At 41.2% G+C, this 26,917-nt stretch overlaps 1 protein-coding gene across 4 annotated transcripts; it reads right to left on the bottom strand.

Annotated features, from left to right (window-relative positions):
* Positions 1–26,177, bottom strand: LOC118403075 (KAT8 regulatory NSL complex subunit 1-like). 4 transcript variants are annotated; one of them, XM_035801511.1, is made up of 11 exons: positions 25,649–26,176; positions 24,094–25,435; positions 12,121–12,959; positions 9,305–9,395; positions 8,347–8,468; positions 7,168–7,323; positions 6,197–6,351; positions 5,198–5,203; positions 3,647–3,771; positions 2,810–2,936; positions 1–1,998 (listed from the first exon to the last, which is right to left on the bottom strand). In XM_035801511.1, exons 2-11 carry the CDS (start codon positions 25,365–25,367, stop codon positions 1,306–1,308), a joined length of 3,588 nt encoding a protein of 1,195 aa, XP_035657404.1. In that variant the 5' UTR covers positions 25,368–25,435; positions 25,649–26,176; the 3' UTR covers positions 1–1,305. The 4 variants fall into 4 exon arrangements, with proteins under 4 accessions (XP_035657404.1, XP_035657406.1, XP_035657407.1 ...); XM_035801513.1 differs by having other exon boundaries at positions 7,174–7,323; positions 24,094–26,177; XM_035801514.1 differs by lacking the exon at positions 5,198–5,203 and having other exon boundaries at positions 7,174–7,323; positions 24,094–26,175.
* Positions 26,178–26,917: the final 740 nt, after the last annotated feature.

The raw sequence follows: 26,917 nt of genomic DNA, 5'->3' as shown, positions 1-26,917 counted from the left end.
TTAAGGGAGATTTTTTCATCACCAGTTGATCCTGGCATCTTTTTAATAAAGCACTATGTGCTATAAACATGATCCAGAAAAGGCAGTCCTGACTGGAGAGTGATTAGTGTGCTCCAACATCCCAGATTTACAACTCATACCACTACAGCTGGTCAAGACATTCATGGCTCCACTTGCGAGGTGTCGCCAAAAAACGCACTTCTTTTTTTTTACACCACAAGAATCAATATGAACAGGAACAAAAGAGGTGAAAATGCATTACACAAAAAAAAACAAGAGTCTACGTCGATAAATCTACTCGGAGAACGGGAAGAAAAGTATTATGTACAGCTTCTTTCTGTTCATACACAACTTTGTACAAGGCTTTTCGTCTGGATGAACGTGCTTTTAGAGAATCAATGTATGTATAATAAGCATCAAGAACATCGTCTAGAACAAAGACATCTTGTTGCGCTATAATGTTAGCTGGAAGAGGGGCGTATGCTCTTTCCTGCTCTGTGGAAAGACAGCAAACAGTCTACCTAAAACAGTTTACTGCATCTCAAGGAGCCACACGAATCCAGAACATTCATATCAATTATTTTCCCCTTGTTTCTTTCTTTTTTTTTTTTTACAGGTAGAAAAAATAACTTCCAGTCAGCGACACAGAGGCATAAGCAATTGATTTTTTCTCGTACGCTAAAACTTACGCTTCTACTACAGTTTTGCTTGGAATATTCGGTGTCTTGAGCACTGTTACAGCAACTGCAAGGAAGAAAGCTGCAGCTAGAGGGCGCCGCTGAGCTACAGGTGTGCTTGAGTCACTCACAAGTACCAAATACGTCACACAAACCCACAGTAAGATACACAACAGTATCTCTTTCCTCATAGTACATCAACACCAACGCCTCAGCAAATTATCATATATTTCTCTACTGCTCATCTGGTATAATTCTTTTGATACTCTTTGAAAAAACAAACATGCTGGATATTTCTCTGTTGAACACATGTACACGCTGTGGTAAGGTGGGGAGGGGGGCACATTCACCGTCAGAAGTAAATTACAAAACCCACTAGAAATCACCATGTATTTACATTTATACAATGTATCGTCTACTTCTCCACCGTGTGTACATTAGATTCCCTCCCCAGTTTTTTTTTTACTTTCTTAAATCCTGACAAAATGAAGAACTAGTTTACAGGGAAAGCCTGACTATTCAATGCTGTGGGATGAATTACATTTGATATAATGTACAAAGAACCCTACTACTGCAAACACCGATTTCTTCCATTTCTTCTTCTTGTCATTTTTTTTTTTTTGCGATATCACCTTTTTGCAAGCCTCAGTACTATGGATGGTCGTGTGGTGTTGACTCTCGCTCGAGCGGGAGAAACGATCGTCCATTCCGGATCGTTCGGATCTTCAGGGTCGTCCTCACTATCGTCGGTGTCCATCATGACCTCTGCTGGGGGCGTGTCTGCGTTCAGCGGTGCCGCAGCCATCGCCGGTAACGTCAGGGCGGCCTGTTCGCCATCCGGTAGCGGTGTCTCCGTGCGAGTGACCGTTGTTGTTGTCGGCCTGAGCGCGGCGGGCGGCGGTGGTGGATGTGGCGCCATTGGACTGATCAGGAAGTTGTACTCGTCTTCGTTTAGCGGGAACTTTCGCCGCGGCCACGGGTCCAGCCAGCCGCCGAAGTCTTCGATAGACGGCGTGGCCGACCGCGGCCCTTCCTCGGTCGAGCTTCGCCGCCCTTTGGAGTTCTGTCGCGTGACGTTGGCCGGGCTGATCGGGCTGTCCTTCGACACGGGGGTAAGCGGGGAGGGGATGTTGAGGCTGAGGGGAGTCCCCATGGACGACTCGAGGTTGACGTCCGGAGAGGCGGGTTCCGGGGTGCCGCTGTTGGTGCGGTTGGAGCGAGACCGGCTCTTGTGGGTGACGAAGGCCAGGAAGCGCTGCTTTTCCGCATGCTCGCACTTGTTGTGACGAATGCAGATGAGCTCCTCGGAAAGGTCCTCGATCTGTGGGTGAAAAAATCAAACCAGAACGTCAGAAAAAAACTTGCTTACTTCTCAATAGTAACTTTAACCAAGTAAGACTATGTAACTAATTTAACTAGTTGCTTCCAAGATGTTTGCTGGAAAGTCAGGAGATAGTGTAATCAGGAGATAGGCTCTAAACTTGACACAGACATGAAAAAGAGTGAATGGAAGTCTGTACACATTGGTACACAAAATTTCAGGGAGTGAATACAGCCAAATTTAAAATTTGACACCCAGCTTTCTTGTTTCCTTTTGATTCTCTTGCAAAACATAAAATAACCAAAGAAATGAATTAACATGGCCTTGTTTGAAAGAGAAGTTATGAGGAAAAAGTTTGCACCTTGGTTAACAAAATTTTTGAGAATGAGGCAAGTTCTCACAGCTCTCTCTTTTTTTTCATCTTGAGCTTTTCCCAAGTACATGTATCTATGAACCAAAGAATTGGCTTTCATTTTTTACCTAAAATAGAACCAACAGTTACAGAAAGTAGAATATGAATTTAGCCTAATCTAGCTTGTTTCAGGCAAGCGCACTAGCATGCGCTACTTTGGGGCAAAGCTAATGGTATAGCATTGCATGTGAGTACCTTGACACAAGGGTAGAGGGAAACATTCTGCATTTTTGTAAAAATGTGAAAAAAAAGTTAAAAAAAAGGAATCACTCACATACACTGCTTTGATGTGAACCTATTGGTATAGTATTGCATCCGAGTACCTTGACACAAGGCTAGAGGGAAACATTCTGCATTTTTGCAAAAATGTGAAAAAAAGTTTGAAATAAGGAATCTTACCTCCTCCTCTTCCTCCTCCTCCTGCTCTCCCTGTTCCTCAGGTTCAGCTGTCCCGTTGGGTACCACAGGTGTCTCCTTCTCAGGTGTCTCAGGCTCCTCCTTCACAGCCTTGCCTACCTTTCTCCACCTGTGAGGAACAACACCTGAGTTATCTCACCTGTACTGACACACCTGAGTTACATCACCTGTGCTTACACACCTGAGTTACATCACCTGTACTGACACACCTGAGTTACATCACCTGTATTGACGTACCTCAGTTATCTCACCTGTAGGTCTATCATAAACAAAACAAAACAAAATAAACGAGTTGATTCGCAGATGAGGATGGGGGGGGGGGATGGCCCTTGGGCTGTGACTTGGGACACTATACTGTGTTTCTTGGTTTACTAACCCGTATCTTACACTTTTGTAGCATTACCTGTATCCGACAAACGGATTTTGAGTGCCTATGTCTTATATCTGTATTTGTATAGCAGATATAACCTCCCTTCTGAACAACACACCAGCTTCTTTAGGTGAGCTGTATCTGTATAGCCAGTACAGCTGCCCTTTGGTACAACACAAGAGCTTTGGCATCTGTATCTATATAGCTGGTATAACTGTCTTTTGGCATTACACACTTTTTCCTTTACTCCAAGACTTTAAACATACTGGATACAGAACAGTTTTACATACAAAAAAAAAAAGACTCCAGCTTTATGTATACTTGTCTAAAGTGAAAAATTAAGTTAGTCTTCTACACCATCCCTGATTGGTTGCTGTCTACCTTGTCATTGCCATTACGCTAAAATAAAATCCTAGCTAGAGTCCTGATATTAGAAAATGACAACGTACTTTGGCGTGAGAATCTCCTTGTATTTGAGCCTCTCGACGCGGGTTGTTGACGCCATGGAATACGGGATGACGATGTTGTTAATGTCAAACGCACTGTGACCCTGGCGCTTCTTATTCAGCACAGCCTGGAGACAGAAAGGAAAGAATAATAAAGTTTAAGCTTCAAGTTTCTTGCGCAGATGAATAACAAATATAGCCTGGGTACCATCCGGATAGTAATTCGCTCCTATGTTCGCTTCTGCTATCCGTCTGGAGACTTGCACATTCAAATTGTTTGGTGGTTACGTCAGTTAATGAGCGAAGCACGGAATGGGTTCTAGAGCGTTCGTTCGATGACAACAGGCCTCCCACGTGAGGACAGAGGGCTTGTCCGGTATTGGAACGCCTGTTCGAACGATCGCTTGAACCCATTCCATAATTTGCTCATGTGTAGGGACCAATCAGCGCCTGCTTCCAAAATTTGGACGATTCCAGACGTTAAGATGGTCCGCGTTCCCAGACGGAAACACAGAGAAGCGACTGTATATAGTGTATAATGAATCTCAGAGCTATAAGCGACTGCACGTAGTATATAATGAACGCCTGAGCGAACTACTTTCCGGATGGTACCCAGGCTATAACAAATAGGGGAGAGTTAAGAAAATGTGCAGTAAGAAAATACAAAGGTTTTGTTTTTTGTTTAGATAATATAAATCAGTTGGCGCATTTTCACTCAAACCATCTGTTTTTTAAGAATTGTAAGTTCATGCTAGGAAGTTTTACTAGTCATGTTAACTTTCATGGCTCTTCTGTTATACACCTACAAACATTTGCAAACAAAAAAAAAAGTACATTTTGAAACAGAAGTGTGACAAGAAATACAAGTAGCCTCAGGTTAAATGTTTTCTGAACTGTTTGCCTGTTGAAGATATATCCCAAATATACTGTGGCAAGATAATAACAAGACAGAATTTGGATAGATTAACGTCAAATCTCAGAATTCCACCGAGTACCTTAGGCCACACCAATTTAATTTCTTGGTTCACGGATTTTTTCATAAAAATTATGGAGCGAGAGGGCGAAATAAAAATAAAAATTGTAAAATGGTTGGGGTAAAGGTAACGTCTAATCCAAAACATAAAGAAAAAAGTTTTCAGCTTGAAAAAAGTGCAAAAACACTATTATTGTACAGTAACAGCACCTGTACCCTCACTTTAAGGAGCTTATAATATAAAGGCCAATTTGCTATACCAGAAAGTTGGTGAATGGTTTCATAAATGGTAAACATTTGCTGAGTAGTAATTTTTATTTTTATTTTTTTTTCCAAAAAATAGGAGCGAGCGAATCCGTGAACCAAGAAATTAAATTGGTGTGGCCTTAAGACAATTGAAAAAAGTCTTACCAAGGCCTTTTCAAAAAAGGTCTTAAACACCTGGATATCTGAGATTTAAATGCCCCAGCGATTACTGACGCTGAATGTAGATCGCTGTAATTTTTAATGTGTCGGTTTTGGGGTACAAGGTGGAATTTTGAGAGATGGTGTTTTGGGGGAAACATGAAACTACCACCAACCTTATCCTGAGTTAGCAACAAGGGAGACAGACATGGAACAGAAAGAAAAGACATGAACAATTTCTGATGAGAAAAAAAGGAAGATCACAAAGACCAGGTATAAAGTAACGCATGAGAATCTCAGACAAACAACACTTCTAGATACAGAAACACAGACTTACAAAACACTACAGTACAATCATGCATGCAGTACACAACATGGAGGACAGGGGGAGCTGCATGTAAGGTTACAGTTTACTATGATCAGTAGGAAAACGGAAACCAGTGTTTTCCCCACATTGTGAATAAATACGGATTCAGCAAGCCTATCAAAAAAGACACTTTTAATTTCTTAAAATGACTTCGTTCTAAAAAGGAAATGGCTGAAACTGTAAGTTGCAATATGCAAATTCTACTTTTCAATGATGTTAAAGTTGGATTGACAGTGTGAGTACAAGTTGACCCAAAAGTGTATTCTGAGCCCCGGTAAGGAATGACTAACGTCCGCAACCTACACAGCATCAAAACAAAGAACAGAGGTAGTTGGTTTGTCTGACATGGAATCTACGTGCGAACCAGGGCTCTAGCCAGCGTCCGTTTTTCCGTCAATTGACGGAAATTTGCTGCATCTGACGGAAAAATTCTAAAACTAATCCGTCAACCTTGACGGACAAAAATCCTTGGTGGAAGCTACAGGCGGCTTGGGGACGCCGTCCACGGCCGTAAAAGCCACACACTGTTTGTTTTGCTATTGTTATGATTGTTGACAATGTGTGTCGGCACCCTTTCGCATACGAAAATCTCATTAAAACCCGTTTTTCAAGGTCTCAGTTCAGTCCTTCTAATTAATTTTCGCGGTTTTCGCGACGATTGTAATTGGCTGACGGAAAAAAATTTCGAGCTGGCTAAAGCCCTGGTGCGAACACTTCTAACCCAGGCAAGACGGGGAACAACAGACTATAATGTTACAGAGAAATGTACACTACTTTGTTTCCTACCACCATGTTTTTCCACACGTACCTGTAGGGAGTTGGCTGGACACGACAAGGACAGGGGGGTGTTGGGAGAGTCCGAGCTGGTTGGGGAGGGCGTGGCGTGGAAACCCCGGTCACGCCCCGACACATGCGTAAGCGACAGGCTCCGGTTCCGCAACCGGTTCTTCTTGCTGAAGGCAGCTGTTAACAGGAGAAAACAAGGACATTCTTAAAATCACCCTTTCGAGCCAATCTTCTTTACAATCAATCGATCAATCAATCTTTAATATTCAACTTTCAAGACACATCTTATTTACCTTGAGTTCACATTCATACAATTTAAGGCTTGTAATTAATAAAAAAACATATATCTTAATTCAGTGTAGATTTCAAATTGTAAGGAAAATGGTCTTTAAAGGAAGTCATTTCGTGGAAATACCATTTTTACATGCACATTGGGTTGGGTTTATATTCCAGCTAACTGGCATGCTTGTATTGCAATAATCAGAAGTTGTAGACAATGGAATCATATAGTTTATGATCGCTAGTGCATTTTGCACTGAGTGCACTGTGCACTTGTGTGGCAGCTTCAATTAGTTTCAAAAGCAGAAACTGAGTAACTCTGCAGTTATCAAAAAGGGTTGAATCAAGATTTATTTACTTCACTTCAAGATGACTGGATAGCCCCTTCAACTTTCAAAGGTTGATTTCCAAGGGGGTAGCTAGAAGTATTTTTACATGTATGTCACAGTAGAGACTGCGATTCAGAACAATCGCTGATTGTCCTATGACAGATCGCTATCAGAGTTTGTCCTAGGACACACTGCGATCGAGATCTGTCCTACGATAATCGGCAATTCTACTAGTACAGATTGTAATCGGAATATGTCCTAGGACAAACTCCAATCCAAACTCAAATGGTGCTTACATATAGGAAACAGTCTACACTGTGGCATGTACATCGATAGATGACTTAACTTTACTTCCTAAGGAAAAGGAACATGAAATGTCACTCACACTCACCGATCGCGAGCTGGGCCGCCGCTCGCTTCTTCCGCGCGTCCGTCCGACAGAGGCGGTTGCTGTCCGCTGTGTTCGGTTTTGGCGTGCATGGTAGCGAGCCCGAAAGCGACCGCGAGAGTTGTTTACCGTCTACCTTGTTTCCTCGCAACTCTGTAAACAAGACAACATCAAGGATAAGGAATCAGCTTAACAATCCAGTCTTACATTAGTTCTCATTTATATGAAGTCATTCATCCTTTCACCATTCGTATTGTCTGTCTAGGTTTGAAGTCAACTTTGGAAGCATAGACAGTTAGGTTGCAGTACTACAGATAGAATATAGGGGGAGCTGTTTCACATGCTTCTATTCAGCTCCTACCCTCACTTAACTACCACAGAACATGACAAAACATATTCAGGAAAAAATAAATATCATAACATTTTCAGGAAACAAAATATCAAAATTGCTTGCCAAATACCATTCCCAATAATCCTGCATCTGTATCTATAACTTACTTGCAGTAGTAAGGAGTGACTTTCCCTCCTTTTCTAACCCACCAACCTACTTGCTCCATCACTCTATCCATCTTCCCTGTGCCCCATACTCTTCCTTAACTAGCCCACTTCATTTGCTCATTCTATCCATTCTATGTCTCCCTCCATCTCTCTAATACTATAAATGGGAAAATGTACCTGGTGGCTTTATGTTAGCGGTTTTGCAGTGGCTGCTTCATTGCAAATTCTAAACCACCACAAACATTTTTCTATTACAGAATGTGACCACAGTATATGGCGCTAAACTAATCCATTTTCCTGACCTTCCCTGTCCCAGTGCCCGAAATACTTTTTTCAGCCAGGTTGTCCAAGTGGCAACCTGAGTCAAAAGCCAGGTTGCGCCATCAAAATTTCAGGTTGCCCCACTTTCAAGTTGCTACTTTCTTCAAATCAGCTACTAGTACTTATCCCTTATTTTTTCTTCCAGTTATATGTAACTATGTAATATGTGTTATGTTATAAAAAGGATAAACACAAAAGCTTATGCACGTAGGTGGCGGAAAAGCAGTGTTCCAATGGCAAAATTTCAGGTTGTGTAGTGTGCAACCTGGGTTTAAAATTAAGTTGCGCCAAGCAAAATGAGGTTGCATTTTCAAGTGGGCATGTGGGTATTTCGAGCCCTGCTGTCCCCATACTTACTTGCAGTAGTGAGGAGCGCAGCGGCGGCGCTCTGTGCCAGTTTCTTGCTGACTCTCCTCGCCCGGTTGTCGGCTGCCCGATGGTACTGGGAGGGGGACGGCGTCACTGGAGAACCCTTCAACCTGCAGGAACAACAAATAAAACTCTTCAACCCAGTGTACAAAATACTTTAGTGAGCCAGGTTGCACAGTGAGCAACTTGGTGCAAAAATTGGTTGCACAACTGAATTTCAAGTTGCACCACCTATATTCACTAATTTCTGGAAAAAAAAATACATATACTGTACATACATACATAATAGACATGTTTGGCTGATATGAAACGGAGCTGCCTCAGTCCATTTATTTCTTCCAAGTAAATTGACAACAAAATAGAGTTCTGAGGCTCAAAATCTAAGTTGCACCCTGTGCAACCTGAGTTTAGAAGTAAGTTGCACCAAGCAAAAAGTGGTTGCAATGTGCAAGTGGGTATTTTGCACGCTGCAACCTACTGCAACAACACAAGGAGGCTAACTTTTTCAGCGTTTTTGCCAACACAGTGGAGCAAAGGAGGATTTTCTGTTGCTATGTTAACAAATCACCACGTTTAGATGCTGTGAAAAAATTAATGAGAACCTCATTCCTTGAACAGACATCATCTGCAGAAAGACTCTTTTTAGCATGAAACAAAATGAAATATGCCTGCATCCCTATATAGGACCATTAGCACAAATTCTTGGCTATTCAAGCAACAGCATGACGGCCTCGTCACAGCACTTCTTACTATCCATCCAAGCAACCTGTCAGCCCTACTCTTTTCCATATTCTGCTACTTTTTTTTAGGAATTCCATTAAAAAAAAACTCAACGAACAGTAAGATAAGAGGAACAGAAGTTTGTCTGCACTACCAAAGAAAGTCAATAGATCCCCAAATTTTGGGTGAACTTGGCCTTCATTGACTTTGAACAACGATAACTTACCTCTTGTTGGATTGCGAAGGTTTGGGCGTCGGCCGGTTTTGCCAGTCTCCCGTTTTCAGCAGCGACTGGAAGTGCACCGACAGGGGGATGTCTGCAAAACGGAACAGCACGAAGTCAGCACAAAAACAAAATAGCACACAATCAGCACAAAAACAGAAACAAAATAGCATGAAGTCAGCACATGCCGAACTTGCATGCATCAGGATCAACTATTCAAGATGGCATAACTGAAGTTTGAAGTAAGAAGAAATGTATTTGCCAAACTTGTATGCATGAGGGTTGCTAGGTGCAAACAATTAAGATGGCATAACTGAACTCTACAGAATCTCAAGTAAAAGGCACAAGGATGTATTTGCATATTCAGATTGAGCACAAAAAAAGGGAGCAAAACATCAACAGTCAGCACATGCCAAATGTGCAAACATCATAGTTGCTAGGTTTTCAATGCATAGTTGCAAACATGATGGCATAACTAGAAAGGCCGACATTTGCTTAGGAGCAAATACAGCATATTGCAATCCTTCTTCATCCTTGAAAAAATCCCAAAATTCAACAAGTTGAAGTAATGTTTGCTCAAAGGGAAAATGAAGTACTGTGGGCACTTGTCCTACACACCTTCATGCCGAATTTTAGGTCATTTGGTTTCAATATAAGGGCATAGGAGCCAAAAATATACATTTTTTTGGTTAAAAATAGCTAAAAATCCCAAAATAACTCATTTTATAAGTGCTCTATGAAGAAAGTGTTGATGGGGTCCTGTTGTCATATGTCCAATTTACCTTTGTACCAAATTTCAGGTCATTTGGTTTACATACAAGGGCATAGAAGCCAAAAATATACATTTTTAGTCAAAAATGACTGAAAACCCCAAAATAACTAATTTTTGAAGAGATCTATGAAGAAAGTGTCAATGGGGTCCTGTGAGCATATGTTCAATGCACCTCTGTACCAAATTTCAGGTCATTTGGTTTCTATACAAGGGCATAGGAGCAAAAAATATACATTTTTAGTCAAAAATGGTCAAAAACCCTAAAATAACTCATTTTTTGAGAAAACAATGAACATAGCGTTGATGGGGTTCTGTGGTCATATGTCAAACGCACCTATGTACCAAATTTCAGGTCATTTGGTTTTAATACAAGGGCATAGGAGCCATAAATATACATTTTTAGTCAAAAATGGCCAAAAACCCTAAAATAACTAATTTTTGAAGTGATCTATGAAGAAAGTGTTGATGGTTTTCTGTGCTCATATGTCTAATGCACCTCTCTACCAAATTTCAGGTCATTAGCTTGTAATACCAGGGCACAGGGGCCCAAAATATACATATTTTGTCTTAAAATGACCAAAACCCCTAAATATCATAAATTCTAAGGCCTTTATCAATAAAGTGAAAAAAACGTCTGGGGGTATTTGCTATTTCTACCACCCTGCCAAATTTCAGCTCATTTGGCCAAAAAATGAAAAAATTAATCCCATTTGAAGATTTGACAGGAGAAGAGACAAAGGAAAAACAGTATATTGCATCCATACTATGTATGGATTGCAATATAACTGAACTCTAGTGAAGCTTATACTTTTATAGTTATACAAAAGGCACAAGCAGAGATGTATTTGTATCTAAAATATCCAGGGTGAGCATTAGAAAATCGTATAAATAGTCTCATTTCTACCTGAGCAAAACCCTACTAGTAATTCATTTTTATTCTACAACTTGTTATTGAGCGAAATAATCTAGTATATGCAAGTAATCCAATCACCCATCAACCAGAAATTTCTTGCCCATAAATTTCTTGGAAGAACTGTGTAAGTTCGTTTACTCGTGTTTTAAGAGGAGGGGCAAAGCTTGTAGAAAATAGTTATAATTAGGATATATCATTGTTTATCTGTTGTTATTAACTTTATATCAAACTTAATGCATTTAGCCCCATTGGGGCATGAACATGCAATAAACATCATTGTCATTGTCATATCAAAATCACATTACCATCATGACAGACCATCAAAACATGAACTCAACCAAAGCCACAGCAAAGTGCTGATAATAACATTGTCACTAGTTGTCAAAGATTAACTGATTCCTTTACACTTTACTTCCTGTTATACATGTATTAATCCATATGGTACTGTTAGATAGTAGTGATATGACATTTTACAGCTGGCTCTAAAATTAGCACGGACTAAGGATAGTTGCCATGGCAACAGTGACATGGCCTATCCCTTGATATGACAAACATGTTCCAAATACCACATTAAAGCTGCTCTTGTAGATGCAAATTTGATAATGCTGCATTTTAAAATATCTGTGGGGTATTTTCAGGCATGCTCCTGAATAATGGGTCTGTTCGAATCACAAAAATTTTTGCAGTTGGATTTAAAGCAAAATAGGGTTATCACCAGCACAGTTGAGCGCTGTGATTTGTATCCCCTAAAGGCCTATGCTGTGATTTAGACCCTACCATGTTTTTCAACCAGTTTAGGTGTTTTGTAACAAAGGTAAAAAAATGCAAATTTGTACTATCCTGGGTAAAAATGACATGAATAAATAGATAAATAGATAAACAAATGTCTGTTTCATAAAATATGACCCTTAAACTGCTGGGGAAAGTGTTTCTGAGGATATAAATTAAAAGAATTTTCAAGGGGAGGATGCACCTAGACCCCACTAAAAGACTTGCACCTGCACTGCAACATTCTCCCTGTACTAAAAAAGTACCGGTGAGAACTTGATCACCTTTCTTCAGCTAGTTTGAAATTTTGACATGAAAGTAAAATAATTTGTGGTGAACAGACAAGACAAAAACGACACCCCCTACCTTGTGGGAATGACAGTACAGGATGGAATGATGGGTCCATGAGTGCTACTCTCTCGACTTGTGACGAAACGTTGGCGTCCACTTTCTGCGTGTTGTTCAGCCTTCCCCCGCACATCACGCACGGCGTGTTCGGCGGCGTGCACCCGCACCGTACCGTGGACAACTTCGAGGCCTTGCGACACACCTGCCACATCCCGAACGTTCGCAACAACTTCCGTTTCCGGTAGCTCCGTACCGGTCTAGTCCTCGCACACTGACAGGTGACATCGTTCGCGGCCGGCGGCGGCGTGCTCACCGAGTCAAGCCTGAGCTTCTTGTGTGCAGGGTCTTCTAGATCCGACAACTCACTTTCCGTCTGAAACTTCGCACCGTCCACTAGACCATTCATCGGTTTCGGGGCGGGCACCTTGTTCTTGGAACTGCCGCCGTTCCCGCCACTGTTGTCACTCCCTGCAGCGGTGCTAGCGACAGGCGAGGCTGTCCGAGGGGAGTAGCAGTTCCCCAGTGATTGTGTGAGCTTGGACGCCTGCTTATCCACGTTACTCAGGAGCTGACTGATGTTACACGGGGACAGCTGGCTACTTCTCTCCAGGTTTGCGATTTTGGCTTCGATTGGCGACAATTTCCTGTTCGGCTTTGTCCTGCTGGTGGTAAAGAACTCCCGCGGGGATTCGGGGTCACCGAGAACCACCTGACCCTTGGCTGCTCGGATCTGACGAAAGATGTCGCTCTGTTGGCGGATCCGGTACTCCAAGTCCGAGACCTGAGCCTGTAACCATGTCCAGCGCGACGCGATGGCCGCCCTGTCCATGGCCCACTTCCACGTTGAACACTTGTGCCTGGAGCAACGAAAACAAAAAGGAAAAATTAGGTCAATCTGTCATAACAACGCATGAAATACACACACAAAAGAAATTGTCATGACTAGAAAAAACAACAACATTCAAACTGACATACTAAAAGAACACAGACTTATCATTATGAAAGATACATTGAAGAACTATTTCAAGCATTCTTCCTATTTCTGGTGCATGGACATTTAAAAACAAACCAACTTGAAGGAAATTATGGTAGTTTTCTTTTTTCATAATTTCTTTTTCCAAACATCATTTACAAGGATCCTAAAACAGAATTGACCCAAAAGCATCAAGTGCAATAAAAACTGTGATCCTCACACTGCAGTAACATCAGGGCTCGAAATCCTTTTTTCTGCATACCTGCACTGGTGCAAGTAACATTGAAAATTACCTGCACCAGAGAAAATTTACCTGCACCACTCTAAATTCAAGAAGTATGGATCATACTAAAATTATTGAGGAACCATTGCTATGTTTTGTTTTATACCTAATAGGTGGTAACAGTCAATGCTGCTAATAACAATTCACGTACACCTACATCATAGGACATAAAACCCAGTACATGAACCAGTGCAGGTTAGGTGCAGGTAGACACCCGAAATACCGGCACAGCTCCACTTTTACCTGCACTAACCTGCATATGCAGGGGGTATTTCAAGCCCTGAACATGTTAGCAACAGTATCTGTACCAGTATTGCCAACTCTCCGAAAGGGATCTTATTGTCTATTCCGTCTTCCTGTCATGTTTCTTTAACACACCAGGTAGGTATGTTATGCTCTACTGGGTAGCAATCCTGTGTCTTCATCACAAGGTCATAGATTGCATTCTGGACATACCTGCTATTGCTGTTGCTTATTCGCAGTCTATTCCAATTTATTTCAAGTGGCAAAAGCTGGTTACAGTAAAATCATGCCTATACCTCAGTAAAAGCAAGGACGTTTTATGGTTAAAGTCTATGCTATAGAGTAGCTTCACCAATTAGAAAAAAAAGGGATATGAAATGTGAAAGGACTTTGAATCTTATTGGACTTAACTAATTAAATCAAATTCTCAATATGCACGCAAGTCAGAAGCTATTCCAGGAAATGATATATATTCAACTTATTAGTATAAATGAGCTAGTATGAACTATTTTAACTTAAGTTAATACAATCCTAGTAACAACAAATCACTTACTGTCATTATCGATATGATTTTTCAGATGAAGGGACCAATCATTTCGCATGCAAACATGGAGTATGCTATCTCAAAGTTAGATTAATGCCACCCCCCATTTTTGTCATATAAATACAATCACGCACCCAAATAAGGGACAAACCATTTTGCATGCATGTACACATGTCTATCACACTTATATATCTATATCCTCCATCCCAACACTAATCAAACGAACACCCCCTCATGGCAAGTGACATTCCTGATGAGGGTTGAGTCAGGCCCATGTGATGGTCCTGGTCTGACAGACCGTCGCTAGGGATTACATCATCTCTCAACGCTCTGATTGGTCAACACAAGAGTCATGCAACCCAAAAGGGGTATTACATGATGCCACCTGTTTTTACATAAATACTGTCAGCAGTGCTTTCAACACTCCTTGGGATAAGTCATTTACATGTCTAAAACCACTGCAAGCTATTTTTTGTTCCCAACTTTGAACGAATAAAGCTGAGCTAGAAGATCAGTCTAAGGGAAAAGACTATACCTTGCTGCTAGACACAATAGTGGGGAGGGGGGCATAGCCATGGTCTGTGCAGTGTGTGTATGTGTGTGCGTGAGCATATGTGTATTGTACATGTGTATGTATGTGTGTATTGTACGTATGTGTGTCTGTGAATGCAATGTTTATATGCGTGTTACATGTTAACTTGATGTACACTCTCCGTCGTGAGGAAGTAATCTTTCCGCTTACGACACATTATATAAACAGGAAATTGAGGAAGTTTGTAAGAAAAAAGCGCAAATTTCATTCAGAGTCCCTCAAAACACATGCCATAAACTTTATCACACTGGCTTTACTCACATGGAAACCACTGATTCAGAGCACCAGTTTGTGTTGTTTTCAGACAATTATTGGCTGTTGTATTATTCAAAGTTAATTTGCATGAAAAGACAACTGTGAGAAAAACAGGTTGGGGGTCCCTCAGCCTGGAAAACTGTCTGTGCTATTCTGAGAACACCCCCTAGGGTTCAAAATGCATCTAGCTCATCAAAAACACAGAAAATGTGGAGTCTACAACACAGAATACAGTAAAATTTCAGTAAAACCATACTTAAGAGTTAAGACCTTACTGCCGCTTTTCCAAGCTTGACTCTGGAATTTTAAAACGTCAAAATTTTAACAAAACAAAGGTTTTTAAACAATCTTTTTTTCCAGATCTATTTAAATAGTCATTCATCATTTAAACAGGCTGGGGAATAGGAAAAATGATGCAAAAGCCATTTTTATATCTTTAGTATGTACTACACCAACAGAATGCTACTTGGGAATAAACTTTAGTACTGTGCTTGCGGAAATGGAGAAGGCTTGCAGTCGCCTGCGCTGCAGCCGAACGATGATGATGATTGAGATTGCAGACACGTACCCAAAAATCAACCATTTTCATTTGGGCAAGCACGAAAAATACAGGATTTGTATTACCAACCCTGAGAATAGAGTATTTTGAGACATATGAAACATTATAACAAACCTTGGCTTTAGACACCATTATTTTACATGGTGAAGGTAAGTAAATAAATTCTATACATCAAGCCTACATTACGTTGGAAATACATGCTTGTCTAAAATTACATACAGAGAGCACTCATCGGAAAAATGCTTTTAAAGTTCAGTACCTAAACATAGCACCACCCTTAGTCCAGGCTTATCATTATTCACCTTTTAGCAAAACACTTTTGCCGAGCATCCAGACAATTTCATGCGTGGGCAGAACGTTTGGCCTGTAGAGTGACTTTTTGTAATGTTCAAACTGTCATGTTATGCCTAAGGGGCTGATATGAGATGTTATCTTCCAACTGAACATCATCTGATGGCAAATCTCACAAGAAACATCTCATTTAAAGACGACTGTACCCTCGTGCTCTACAGGCACAAAAACAAGACTTGGTCACTTGTATAAAAACCCTTGTTGTGATACTAGATCATACAAAATAACAAATTATTATGATTTTGAGCCATCAAAATCAATTCCATTACCAAATGCCAAAGACCGTTACTAAGGCCTGTTACTAGTAATATGTGAGCAGAAATTTCTTCATTGAGTTAAAATAAAATTTAAAAAAAAACTGAAAGCTGTTTGTATGTTTATTTTTGTATTTTTTAATCTTTTTTTAACTTAAATTGTAGCTTGCAGAAGAGTATTTCCAGCATTTTCTACTGGTGTACTTCAGTGTGAAGTTTTCAAAACTATGCAAACACACACTTGATACAATACACATACACATGCACAAACTTGATCAATACACACTTGTCATCCAGACACAATCTCTGCATATCTACTGAATGAAGCATACATAACCATTGAGCAGTCCAAAGTCCAACCCAACCCAACCACCTGTGGGTGGTTTCAAATTCCAAGTTTGATTTGAATAAGTGTCCCCAAGAACAACAGGTTTTGCGATGCATAGACACAGCAAACTGGCCAATATTTGGATTCCTTAATCCTAAATAAACACAGATAGAGCCAAAACAGAAACAACAGATTAAACAATGTTACTGTATAATGCTGTAGTTTTTGGAAGTGAAAAAAACAAGGCAGTCTAGATACTGTGTTTGTAGAGTCTACCAATAAACTGCTAAGCTCAATGGTAGAAATATTTTAGAAAACCAACACCAAGCCATATAGCCTTATAGGCAAGGTATTTGCATGGCTCTAAATCCAACATAAATATGTACATCCCCTCATGGGGACTCTAAACAAATAAAACTGAGCCCTCATTAAAACCAGATCAATTTTACTCCTCTGGAAAATTTACCTAATATCGTAAAATGCTGTCAAACTGGAAGAACTGAATACGCGACAATCCAATCTCGTTGGGAGGTCTCGCGAGACTGTAATCTGGCCGCGCGCGCGCGTGATTTGACAGTCGGGCGGTAACAGCCTTCAGCAGCCCAGCGGCTAACAATGGCTTCTCCCAGCACCGACTCGATCGAGTCAACTTCAGAGATTCGTTGTGATATTATTTGGCAACATCCGCCGGTAAATCGGCATGCCATGAGCAGATAATATTGTTGTGAACCTATGGACTCGATATCGTGCTGTAAATTTGCAAATTTCTGGTCATTTTTCACAATTTTTGACGGGCGGTGTATGCTTGCTTGTCGTGAGAAAAACGTGCATATAGGCGCGTCGCCTTACTTGTAGTTACTCGGATAAGTTTGGCTCAAGCCGTAAAAATATCCCACAAAAGCTTACAAGTACCATCATTGGATCCTTGTAGATCCAAACTCGTAAGACTTTCGGCGATTTTGACCGTAAATTAGTCGATGGCAATATATCGGCCTTTGGGAGTTTACGCGTACGAGAGTTGGGGAGGGGGGCGTGTTTCCGTGTTCGTTTTGATCAAGACGGGGTCACTTTTCCGACTATGTCTATGATTTCAGTTTTCGCCGGATGAAACTCCACAAAAACGTGAACATATCGATGTAGGGTCCTTCTGGGTAGAAATCTAGCATGGTTTCGGCGGCTTTGTGGGCAACTTTTTATTGGTTAACTTCATACGTGATGAGTGGGTGTGTCTGCAAATGTATAACGTTTGGCATTTGCTGTTCTTTTTTAGATCAACGCGTCGCGATCGAAATTCACATCATCAGGGAAATACTGCAAATCATATGGGTGCAATAGCCGTATTTCATGTTTTATAAAAGATGTCTTAACATATGTTCTTACTCGATCTCGTAGAGCTTTGCAACTCATGCTTTTGAGAAATGATAATTACATGTATATATCATTAGTGTTTTTTCCAAATGATAGACAAGTCCTCACAGCATTTACAGTATTGACGAAAATAAGCATCCGATAAGTAATACTTTTGGGAAATTGTAATGTTTCATACACATAATCATTCAAATGTACATTGTATTAAAATGTGAACTTTCAACATCTCTGACTGTTTTTGTGTGGCATAATTTTTGCAACAAATGAGACATCGTCCTACTCAGACCTAAGACAGGTAAGCCGTAAGGTGTCCACTTCCCTGTGCTATACATAGTAGTCCACTGTATTCTGCCGATGCAGTGGTCTGGACACTCTGCATCAACAATCAGTCTTTCTTCATACATACCATAGAGTTTCTTACCTCCTTTGGCTCTTTGAGTGAACAGCTCCGGTAGTATGGCTGTTTTGTGAAAGTGGTCAAGCTTTGGGATATTCTTCTTCTGCCATTCTGAGTCTACTTTAATTCGTTCGCAGAATAAATTATCCCTGAATATCCTGCCAAAGTAGACAACGAAGTCCGCCCAATTTAAGTTACAGCAATAGACATTCCCTTGCACTTGGTGGTGGTACCTGTGTGACGTCTTGAGTGCTGCACTGCTGTCTACCTTTGTTAAGAAAAATGTCTTATTCTGGACTGCCTATTTTAGCGTGAGTCCTTTCTTTGAATGGGGACACAATGAATACACGAATGCGTTACTGGAAATACATGCAGTAGATGTACACATTTCCCGTTAAAAAGTATAAAAAAACGCACATTTCTAATTTCATGTTCATGATGAAATTATCCCTTCCGAGCTGTCTTTTTACCAGACAATCCCAGTGCTAAAGTAACGTGTTATCATCAAGTACATTTGGGGGGATCTTGAAAAATATGATGCATGTTGGCACTTTCTCTTCATTGACACACTTGGACTGACGGCTATTGCATCCATATGATTTGCAGTATTTCCCTGCTGATGTGAATTTCGATCGCGACGCGTTGATCTAAAAAAGAACAGCAAATGCCAAACGTTATACATTTGCAGACACACCCACTCATTACATATTACGTTAACCAAAAAAGTCGGCCACAAAGCCGCCGAAACCATGCTAGATTTCTACCCAGAAGGACCCTACATCGATATGTTCACGTTTTTGTGGAGTTTCATCTGGCGAAAACTGAAATCATAGTCGGAAAAGTGACTCCGCCTTGATCAAAACGAACGCATATACGCGGAAACACGCCCCCCTCCCCAACTCACGTACGCGTAAACTCCCAAAGTCGATATGTTGCCATCGACTAATTTACGGTCAAAATCGCCGAAAGTCTTACGAGTTTGGATCTACAAGGATCCAATGATGTTACTTGTACGCTTTTGTGGGATATTTTTACGGCTTGAGCCAAACTTATCCGAGTAACTACAAGTAAGGCGACGCGCCTATATGCACGTTTTTCTCAAGACAAGCAAGCATAAACCGCCCGTCAAAAATTGTGAAAATGACCAGAAATTTGCAAATTTACAGCACGATATCGAGTCCATAGGTTCACAACAATATTATCTGCTCATGGCATGCCGATTTACCGGCGGATGTTGCCAAATAAAAGCACAACGAATCTCTGAAGTTGACTCGATCGAGTCGATGCTGGGAGAAGCCATTGTTAGCCGCTGGGCTGCTGAAGGCTGTTACCGTCCGACTGTCAAATCACGCGCGCGCGCGGCCAGATTACAGTCTCGCGAGACCTCCCAACGAGATTGGATTGTCGCGTATTCTGAATGACTTCCTGGCTAGCTGTGAATTACATGTTTTAGTCGGACATAAGTTCCCAAGCTAGCTACTAGTACTAGTATAATGTGTCTATAATTTCAATGGGGAGGAAAATATATTTTCTTTATAATCCTGAAGTAATAGTGTATTTCATTAATGCAAATCCTTAGTTATTAAGGTTAATTCGATATTCTTTTTGAAGTTGAAGTTATATCTGGCCCCCTTCCTCTTTGAAAGTGCTCGAAATATTGTAATCTATCTGATTTTCCCTCATGTTGTTACTCGGTAGATATTCAAATTTCTAGGCAATAACTCTGTGCCCCCTTCTATACTCACTGCCTACTCAGTGTGTCATATGTCATGTACTGGACAGGATACAATATTGCTGTGTCATGCAAATATGCAGTCGTCACATACCAGACAAAACCCTATTCAAACATGACCATAATGTCGCTGTTTCACGGAAACTTGGCTCTGACAATGGCCATGACCATTTAAAACTCAGGACAATATTCATTCATAATTTATCACTACACAATAAAGGGCATTTACCCTTGCTGGTTAGATGCGTACAATTGCATGTTTCTGTTGTTACAATGTTTTTGTTCCGCAGGTCATGGGAAAAGCTGTAGAGAAGCATAATACAGTGTATATACTATACATGTGTACCGCTGTTAGTGTAAGTGTGTACAAAGAACAACATCTTCTACATTTTACCGCCTACAAACTTCCAAGGCAATTTTTTGTATACCAAAAAGCATTCATAGTTGCTACAAAATGAACTTACAACAGCTACAAGGTAGAGCAAAATGTCAGATTGTGAAAGTAAAATTTATTTGGGGGAAATAATAACTAATATTTTACAGTCGAATATATTTCACTGCGAAATAAGGAGTTTATGAAACAAGAATGACCTTTTCCTAGATTCTTATCGAGTTAGCAGGTGGCATTTTCTACACCTAGATTGCCTTCAAGGCTCCTAAAAACATCACCAAGCTGATGAGACAGTTTGCGTTATTTTGTTGGCCTTTCGCAGCACACGATTTCTCAAGACGCAGAAGGGCAGACAAGAAAGTGTGCGGCACCAGGGTGACATCCCAACCCAGGAAAGGTCGCAGATGGAGGTGCATCAAAACAACCGAGCAAAAACCATCGTCACGTCAGTAATTTTCTGCACATGTTAGCACACCTGATTGCATCATTACGGGGAGTACCCAGTTGTTCCAAGGTGTGTGTCCTACATGACAACCTTTTTACACAGAGCTTTGGATAAGTAGCTTATCGATATAAGGATTTCCCTAAGCTATGGAATCACAATTTTCAAGCATAGGAAGGTTGTGATGATCATGACTATTCTCTCACGTTATAAATCATTTTTGTTCTTCCGTTTACTAGCTGGCAGAAAGAAAACTGGGAATATGAGAATGTCTCATTCCTCCTAACAAACCTCTGCTTGGAGTTGGAGAGTGTGGATTATTGGCACTACACCACATTAGATCTAGGAAAAAAATGTTGTGTTTCCTGTTTCCCTACCTACCATAGAAAAACCTACCAACCCTAGAGGAGTTCCATCCTCCCCAAACCTACAGCAACATAGTCATGATAGTGTCCTGAATTTTTAGGCAGTGTTCCGTAATAGGACAAAAACTATGTGACACGAACCTTGCCTGGTTTTGGAGTCAAGGTTTTTTAGTAGAACGCTGCATACCATTAACCCAAATACCAGGTAGGAAAGGCTGTTTTGTTTATGTTTCAGGTGAATCTTATGTTTAATAATAACACTACCTTCATGTGCTATTAATATTCAGAACATGCAGTAGAAAAACAAAACACAGACTCACTTTCTCATACATAAAACAATGGACCTGATTTTACATCATACTGGCATTTCTCACGCTACATTTCAGTAGGTTTAATATTCTAGGACTAAGGCCAAGTCTTTGTCTTCTTTAACTTTAAGTCCTTTTCCTATATCAAATCTTAAAAGCATTACAGCTACTGAGCTACTGGCTTCACATGTAGGTTGCACTACATAACTCTTTATTGCGAAGCAATTGAAAATTACACAGGTTGTCTTCAACATTTTTTCTCGCGATAACTTCACGCAAACCCGTACCTAGTCTGCTCAGAAATAATAAAGCGTGCAATCACGTTTAAATCATTCTCTCGACTTCCAGCCTTTTTCTCACAGACATTTTGACTTGATAATGACTTTATCTCACACAAGCTTACACTCTGGTTGGAAAATCACTTTAACCTTGCGCGTGTATCATCTGTCCCACTAAGCTGCCTACTTTTCTCTTTCGCCGGAAGCAACACATCAGTTATTCTCATCACAATATCGTATAAACCAATTTCCTTCTATGGACTGAACACTGAGGCCACGCAAATGCTGTTCAATGGTTCCAGGACTAAAAAAAATCAGGGCTACATATCATTGGAAAGATCAACATAAAAATACGAGTCTGAGAAACATATCTATTAGCAAAGCTCCCATAGATTGATACAGTCCGAATCTAATTTTCACTCTAGCCCAGTTTTCATTTCGGCTTCTTGCAGCATTTATTTTCGATTGGCGCGACCCTTTCCTACTATACAAGGTTACAGTTACTGAAGCAAGTGGATAAAATTTGGAAACGGCCTGCATGACTGACATTCATCAGCGACATCCGGATCTGCAACCAACACCATATACCTATATCTAATATTTCTAGACACTATAATAAGAATTATTGGAGCCAAGATCTTTTGACTTATAGTCATGACATTAAAATTCTCAATACATTTTAAAATCATACAAGGTAAGAACACAGAACTTAGAAGATACAACATCCCCATGGCCAATGACTGCTTCTTTATCATGTATGTTCCAACTATACCTTTTTTATAACAATATATCAGATTATGAAATGATATGTGCTGTGCTTTCAGGAAAAAATGGCACCTATCAAGAGCGACTATTAAATAATATCAAATCAATACTTTCTAATATTCTCAACGCCCCCATGTTCAAATGGCTAGTCCCAGTGTGACTATGTATCAAAAATAGTTTTCATGGGTTGTGAGGCCTCATTCCTCTTGTGTAATATATGGGACACATAACGGTATATCTTTACAACTGTGTATAGGTTGTGTATGTATCATAGAAATAAACTACAGTCTGCTAGTATTTCTTCCTGGTTTTTGAAGATATAGAGCACAAACATGAAACTGGTGCTGGAGATATGGGAAGGATGAACAAAATTTGATGAATTTTTGCAAAATTACCAAGGACATGTCCTGACAACCATACAATTGAATGTGTAGCAGATGTAGTACAACATACTTATCATGATCGCAATGCTGTAATCAAGAGAGAGTCACAAGGTTTGGATTTTAGAATCAGAAGATGCCCTAGCGGTCACTGACATAATAGTAACTTCCAGACCATCCTGACAAATATAGAAGGACCATGCATTGTATCATCACCCTCCTTTCTGGGACAAGTTTCACACCCAAACAGAAAGTGGGTCACATGGGGGTTGTGTTGACCTTGTTGTGAGAAAATAAGCACCACAATATGTCCAGATGGGTGCGAAGTGGTGTTCCCCCATACAGAGACAAGGTGTAAGACGTACAGCATTTCATACAGGTTTGTTCTTTTTTAGCTGGGTTGTGTAACACATACAGTTAGGCTAGTGGAGAGGCAATGCCTATTTATAGGTATGACTCAGCTCTAAAGCCACGTGCACAATAAACCAAACTAACCGCATCGTACACGCCCCACAACAACAGCACACAGGGATAACAAATACAGGGAAATACAGATGCTAATAGCAGGGAGCCAGCCTGCAAGCCTAACCGTATTACCGTATGAGTAATCTGACGTATTCACCCTGCGATCGTGAGCAGGCATATTACTGTAACTCAACAAATTGTAGCCACCCTTGAATCGTAAACTTAGCATGGTTATATAACACAATTATCCTCTTTATTTATATGATCATTCGCCCTTTGAATAATATGGAAATAAAATAAATAAATAAATCTTTATTGCAATATGAAGTAAATCTATGTTCATGTGTGCTATGATGGTATCATATTTTCTAAAATGTCTACCTTACATATTACATACAAACCTAGTACCAGGCCCTGACCAAGTAAAAATATCTAGATCATAAACTTGATGATAAATAGACAGTAAAATGCAGAAAATTATGAAGCTCCTGGAGCTAAATGAAAGGTCTTCCATTTAGATTTTATGTGGCAAAGCTGACAATATTTTCAAGGTTTAACAACATAACCTAACTGATGTGTTATCTGCAATGTACAAAGCAGATTATCAAAACAACCTAGGTAACCAGGGGGATTCCCCATGTCATAAATTCACAACACAAATACACACCTCACACAATGACAGGAAATTAAAGATAAACACAGGAAATTGGATACTTACAGAGGAAAATCGTGCAGTACTGCGTTGCTATCGGCAACCGCATCCTCCTCCTCACTCTCTCCACCTGAGCTGCTCTCGGTTGCGTCTGAGTCGATACATCTCTCTAGGTGCTTCAGATTCGTCTGAAGACGGCCGGTAACGTCACTTACTTCTCCCGACAGTTTCCTTCGCCACGACCCCTCGCTGCCGGGACTCTGACCCTCGAACGGAGGCGTTCTTGTTGCTAGGAGACGCTGAGCTAAAAGCGAGGCGCTGCGATGAGGCTGTGGCGGCGGCGTACTATCCCCCGCTCCGACCTGACTGCTACCTGCCAAACTGACCTGGTCTATCTCCGATTTCACCTCCACTTTGGATGAATCCAACTGCGGCGGCAAGGCTTGGTCTAAGAAAGCTCCTAACTGCACCTTGCTATGCGAAGCAGCTTGCCTACACTGGAGTTTTCGAAGTCGTCGCTCTAGCCGTTCCGACCGTCGCTGCAACGCGAATTGTCGATCTTCTACGTCGGAAAGTCTACCCGTGAATATAGCTTCCCTTAGTTCTAGGTTCAAACCCTGGGATGGATGTTGTTGTTGTTGTTTCCCACATGTGCACTTGCTTGTTGTGTCATTCTGACTACTGTTACTACTAGTACTACTACATTTTGCTACATCTTCACAGCTACACTCACACTTACTATTACTACTGGTAGGGTCTTCCTTAACTGGGTCTTCTGTATGATCAGATCTGCTATTTTCTGCTTTTTGCGAACTACTTTCCTGATTTGTAGAGGTGGAATTTTCCGTTTTGTGACTACTACTGTCGTTAGCTGGACTTCCTGACTCGTTGTTGCACGTGGTTTGTGTCAACGGACTTTGGGATGGAGACGTGTTGGAGTTTGCGACACTCATGGCTGGACCTGAACAGATCGCAGATTTTTGGTCGGAAATCGGAGGCGTATTCAGAGGTTTTCCCTTCAGGATCATGGAATTGGTTGAGTTTAGTTTCAGTCCTACTGGTAAACTCGGAGCTGTGCTGTCTGACAAGCCCCGATGGATGAGCTCCTTGCTGACGAAGGGAGGGAGAGTCGTCCTCGCGGGCAGGGACGCCCTGTCGCCGTCGGGTTCTCCGTTTACTCTCGGTGAATCCAGGCTGGCTAGCTCATCCACAGGACCGTGCTTGGTGTCCAAGCGGGTGAGCTCGGCGCTACTGTCGGGATCAGCCCCCGGTTTGAGGCCGCGGGGCCCGGGCTGAGTCGCGGCGGGAGCTTCGGTGAGCGCCGGGGCCATCGCAGCCATGCAGCTCGGGCTCAGCGGCAACGGCGCTGGGAGCCGGCTACCCTCAGCATCGACACGCTTCTGTGAGGCTGCAAGAAGCACAAGAAATGCTGTCAGGCCCGAAATGTTGGCTGTCGTGGCTCGCAGGCCGCCACAAGAGCCCGCCTTCCCACCGTAATGTTGAACTCTTCCACTTCACTCCCCCCAAAAAATTCGCCCCAAGCACGTGACCGACGTTTTGATGTCGTCCAATTTTTAATTTCCCGGCCGCCAACCGGTAACTTCTGGTCGATCTAGCTCACCTCTCAGACTCTCTTCCACTCCTCATGCACCGGCGATGGAAAGGTTGGGTCTTCCACAGGAAAATCCCACGAAGCAAGGGCCACAATTTCCCAGATTTGACGCAGAAAAAAATAAAATTGTACCCTGACCACGTGACCAGGGGCCACGTCTCCTCGCACAAACACACCGCTCTGGCCCAGTGGAACCACCCAGTTCACACCAACTTTCGGCGACGATTTCTCCACCTCAAAATCGTCGTAATCTCCTAAAACTTCGGGAGGTTGTAGCTTGGGTCGTTGTCTTCCTCGCGACGATGTTTTTGTGAGGAATCTCAGGAAGTCTTTAGAGAAAACTTGTCAGAGAGAGATCGGTAGCGATAATGGCGGACATCCCGAGGTGGAGAAGACCTCACAACAAAAAATGTCTGCGCTCCCAATTTATAAGCAATTGCGTCAATACCCAGAGCCCCCTATACGCGCTAATGCCTGATTGGTCGGGGTGATTTAATTTTGGGCGTTCCAGTCTGTGTCAACCTCCCCCCGGAAAACGTTAATCTAACCCCTATTACTTCATTTTAAAGAAATAGAATTACATATGTAACAAGAAAGGTGCATTGAAATATTATTTACTACATTTAAGCTCCAAAATATTATCATTTGTCGGTGAAATAGTTTACTCAACGACATAAATGTGTTCATACGGATAGGAGTGTACGTCATTGACAAACTCCGTGATTGCTTGAGAGAAACTACAACTTGATCAAAAAGTTATTGTCAAAATGCAGCGGTTTTCTGTGTTCTAGAGCTCTCCCGAATACCACGAATCTTCCAATTGGGCATAAATGACAATATTTATAGTATTTTGTCATCATACAGTTTCAGACACCACGTGAAAATTCACCAGACTCGGTAAAATTTGAAGGAAACGAACAGATGTAAACAAAGGGGTGGGTCAGTCTGGACCCTTTCCCGCGTAAAAATCATATGACTTGGCGCCAAATCTTCTGAGCACCACATTTATATTGCCTCCTGCAAAGTCGAACGTCCAAAGTTCTTAAATTTGAACTTTGAATGCCGTCTGCATCTGCAACCAACGGTGAATAATTTTAAATGAAAAGAAACCTTATTTCTACCACAGGAAATTCTTTGTTTTTATAATTCCATTGTTCTCAAAATTGTCAAAACACTGGGGAGACCCCCACTGATCTGAACTTCAAGGCGAATAACCAAGGAGAAAGCGCTTTAGAAATAACAGATATTCAATCTTTGTCAATCTACTCTTTTATTGTA

Source organism: Branchiostoma floridae, chromosome 16, assembly GCF_000003815.2.
Source record: "Branchiostoma floridae strain S238N-H82 chromosome 16, Bfl_VNyyK, whole genome shotgun sequence".
NCBI classification, from domain to species: Eukaryota; Metazoa; Chordata; class Leptocardii; order Amphioxiformes; family Branchiostomatidae; genus Branchiostoma; species Branchiostoma floridae.
The sequence above is the reverse complement of the archived record's forward strand: the minus strand, read 5'-3'. Positions and strand labels throughout refer to the sequence as shown.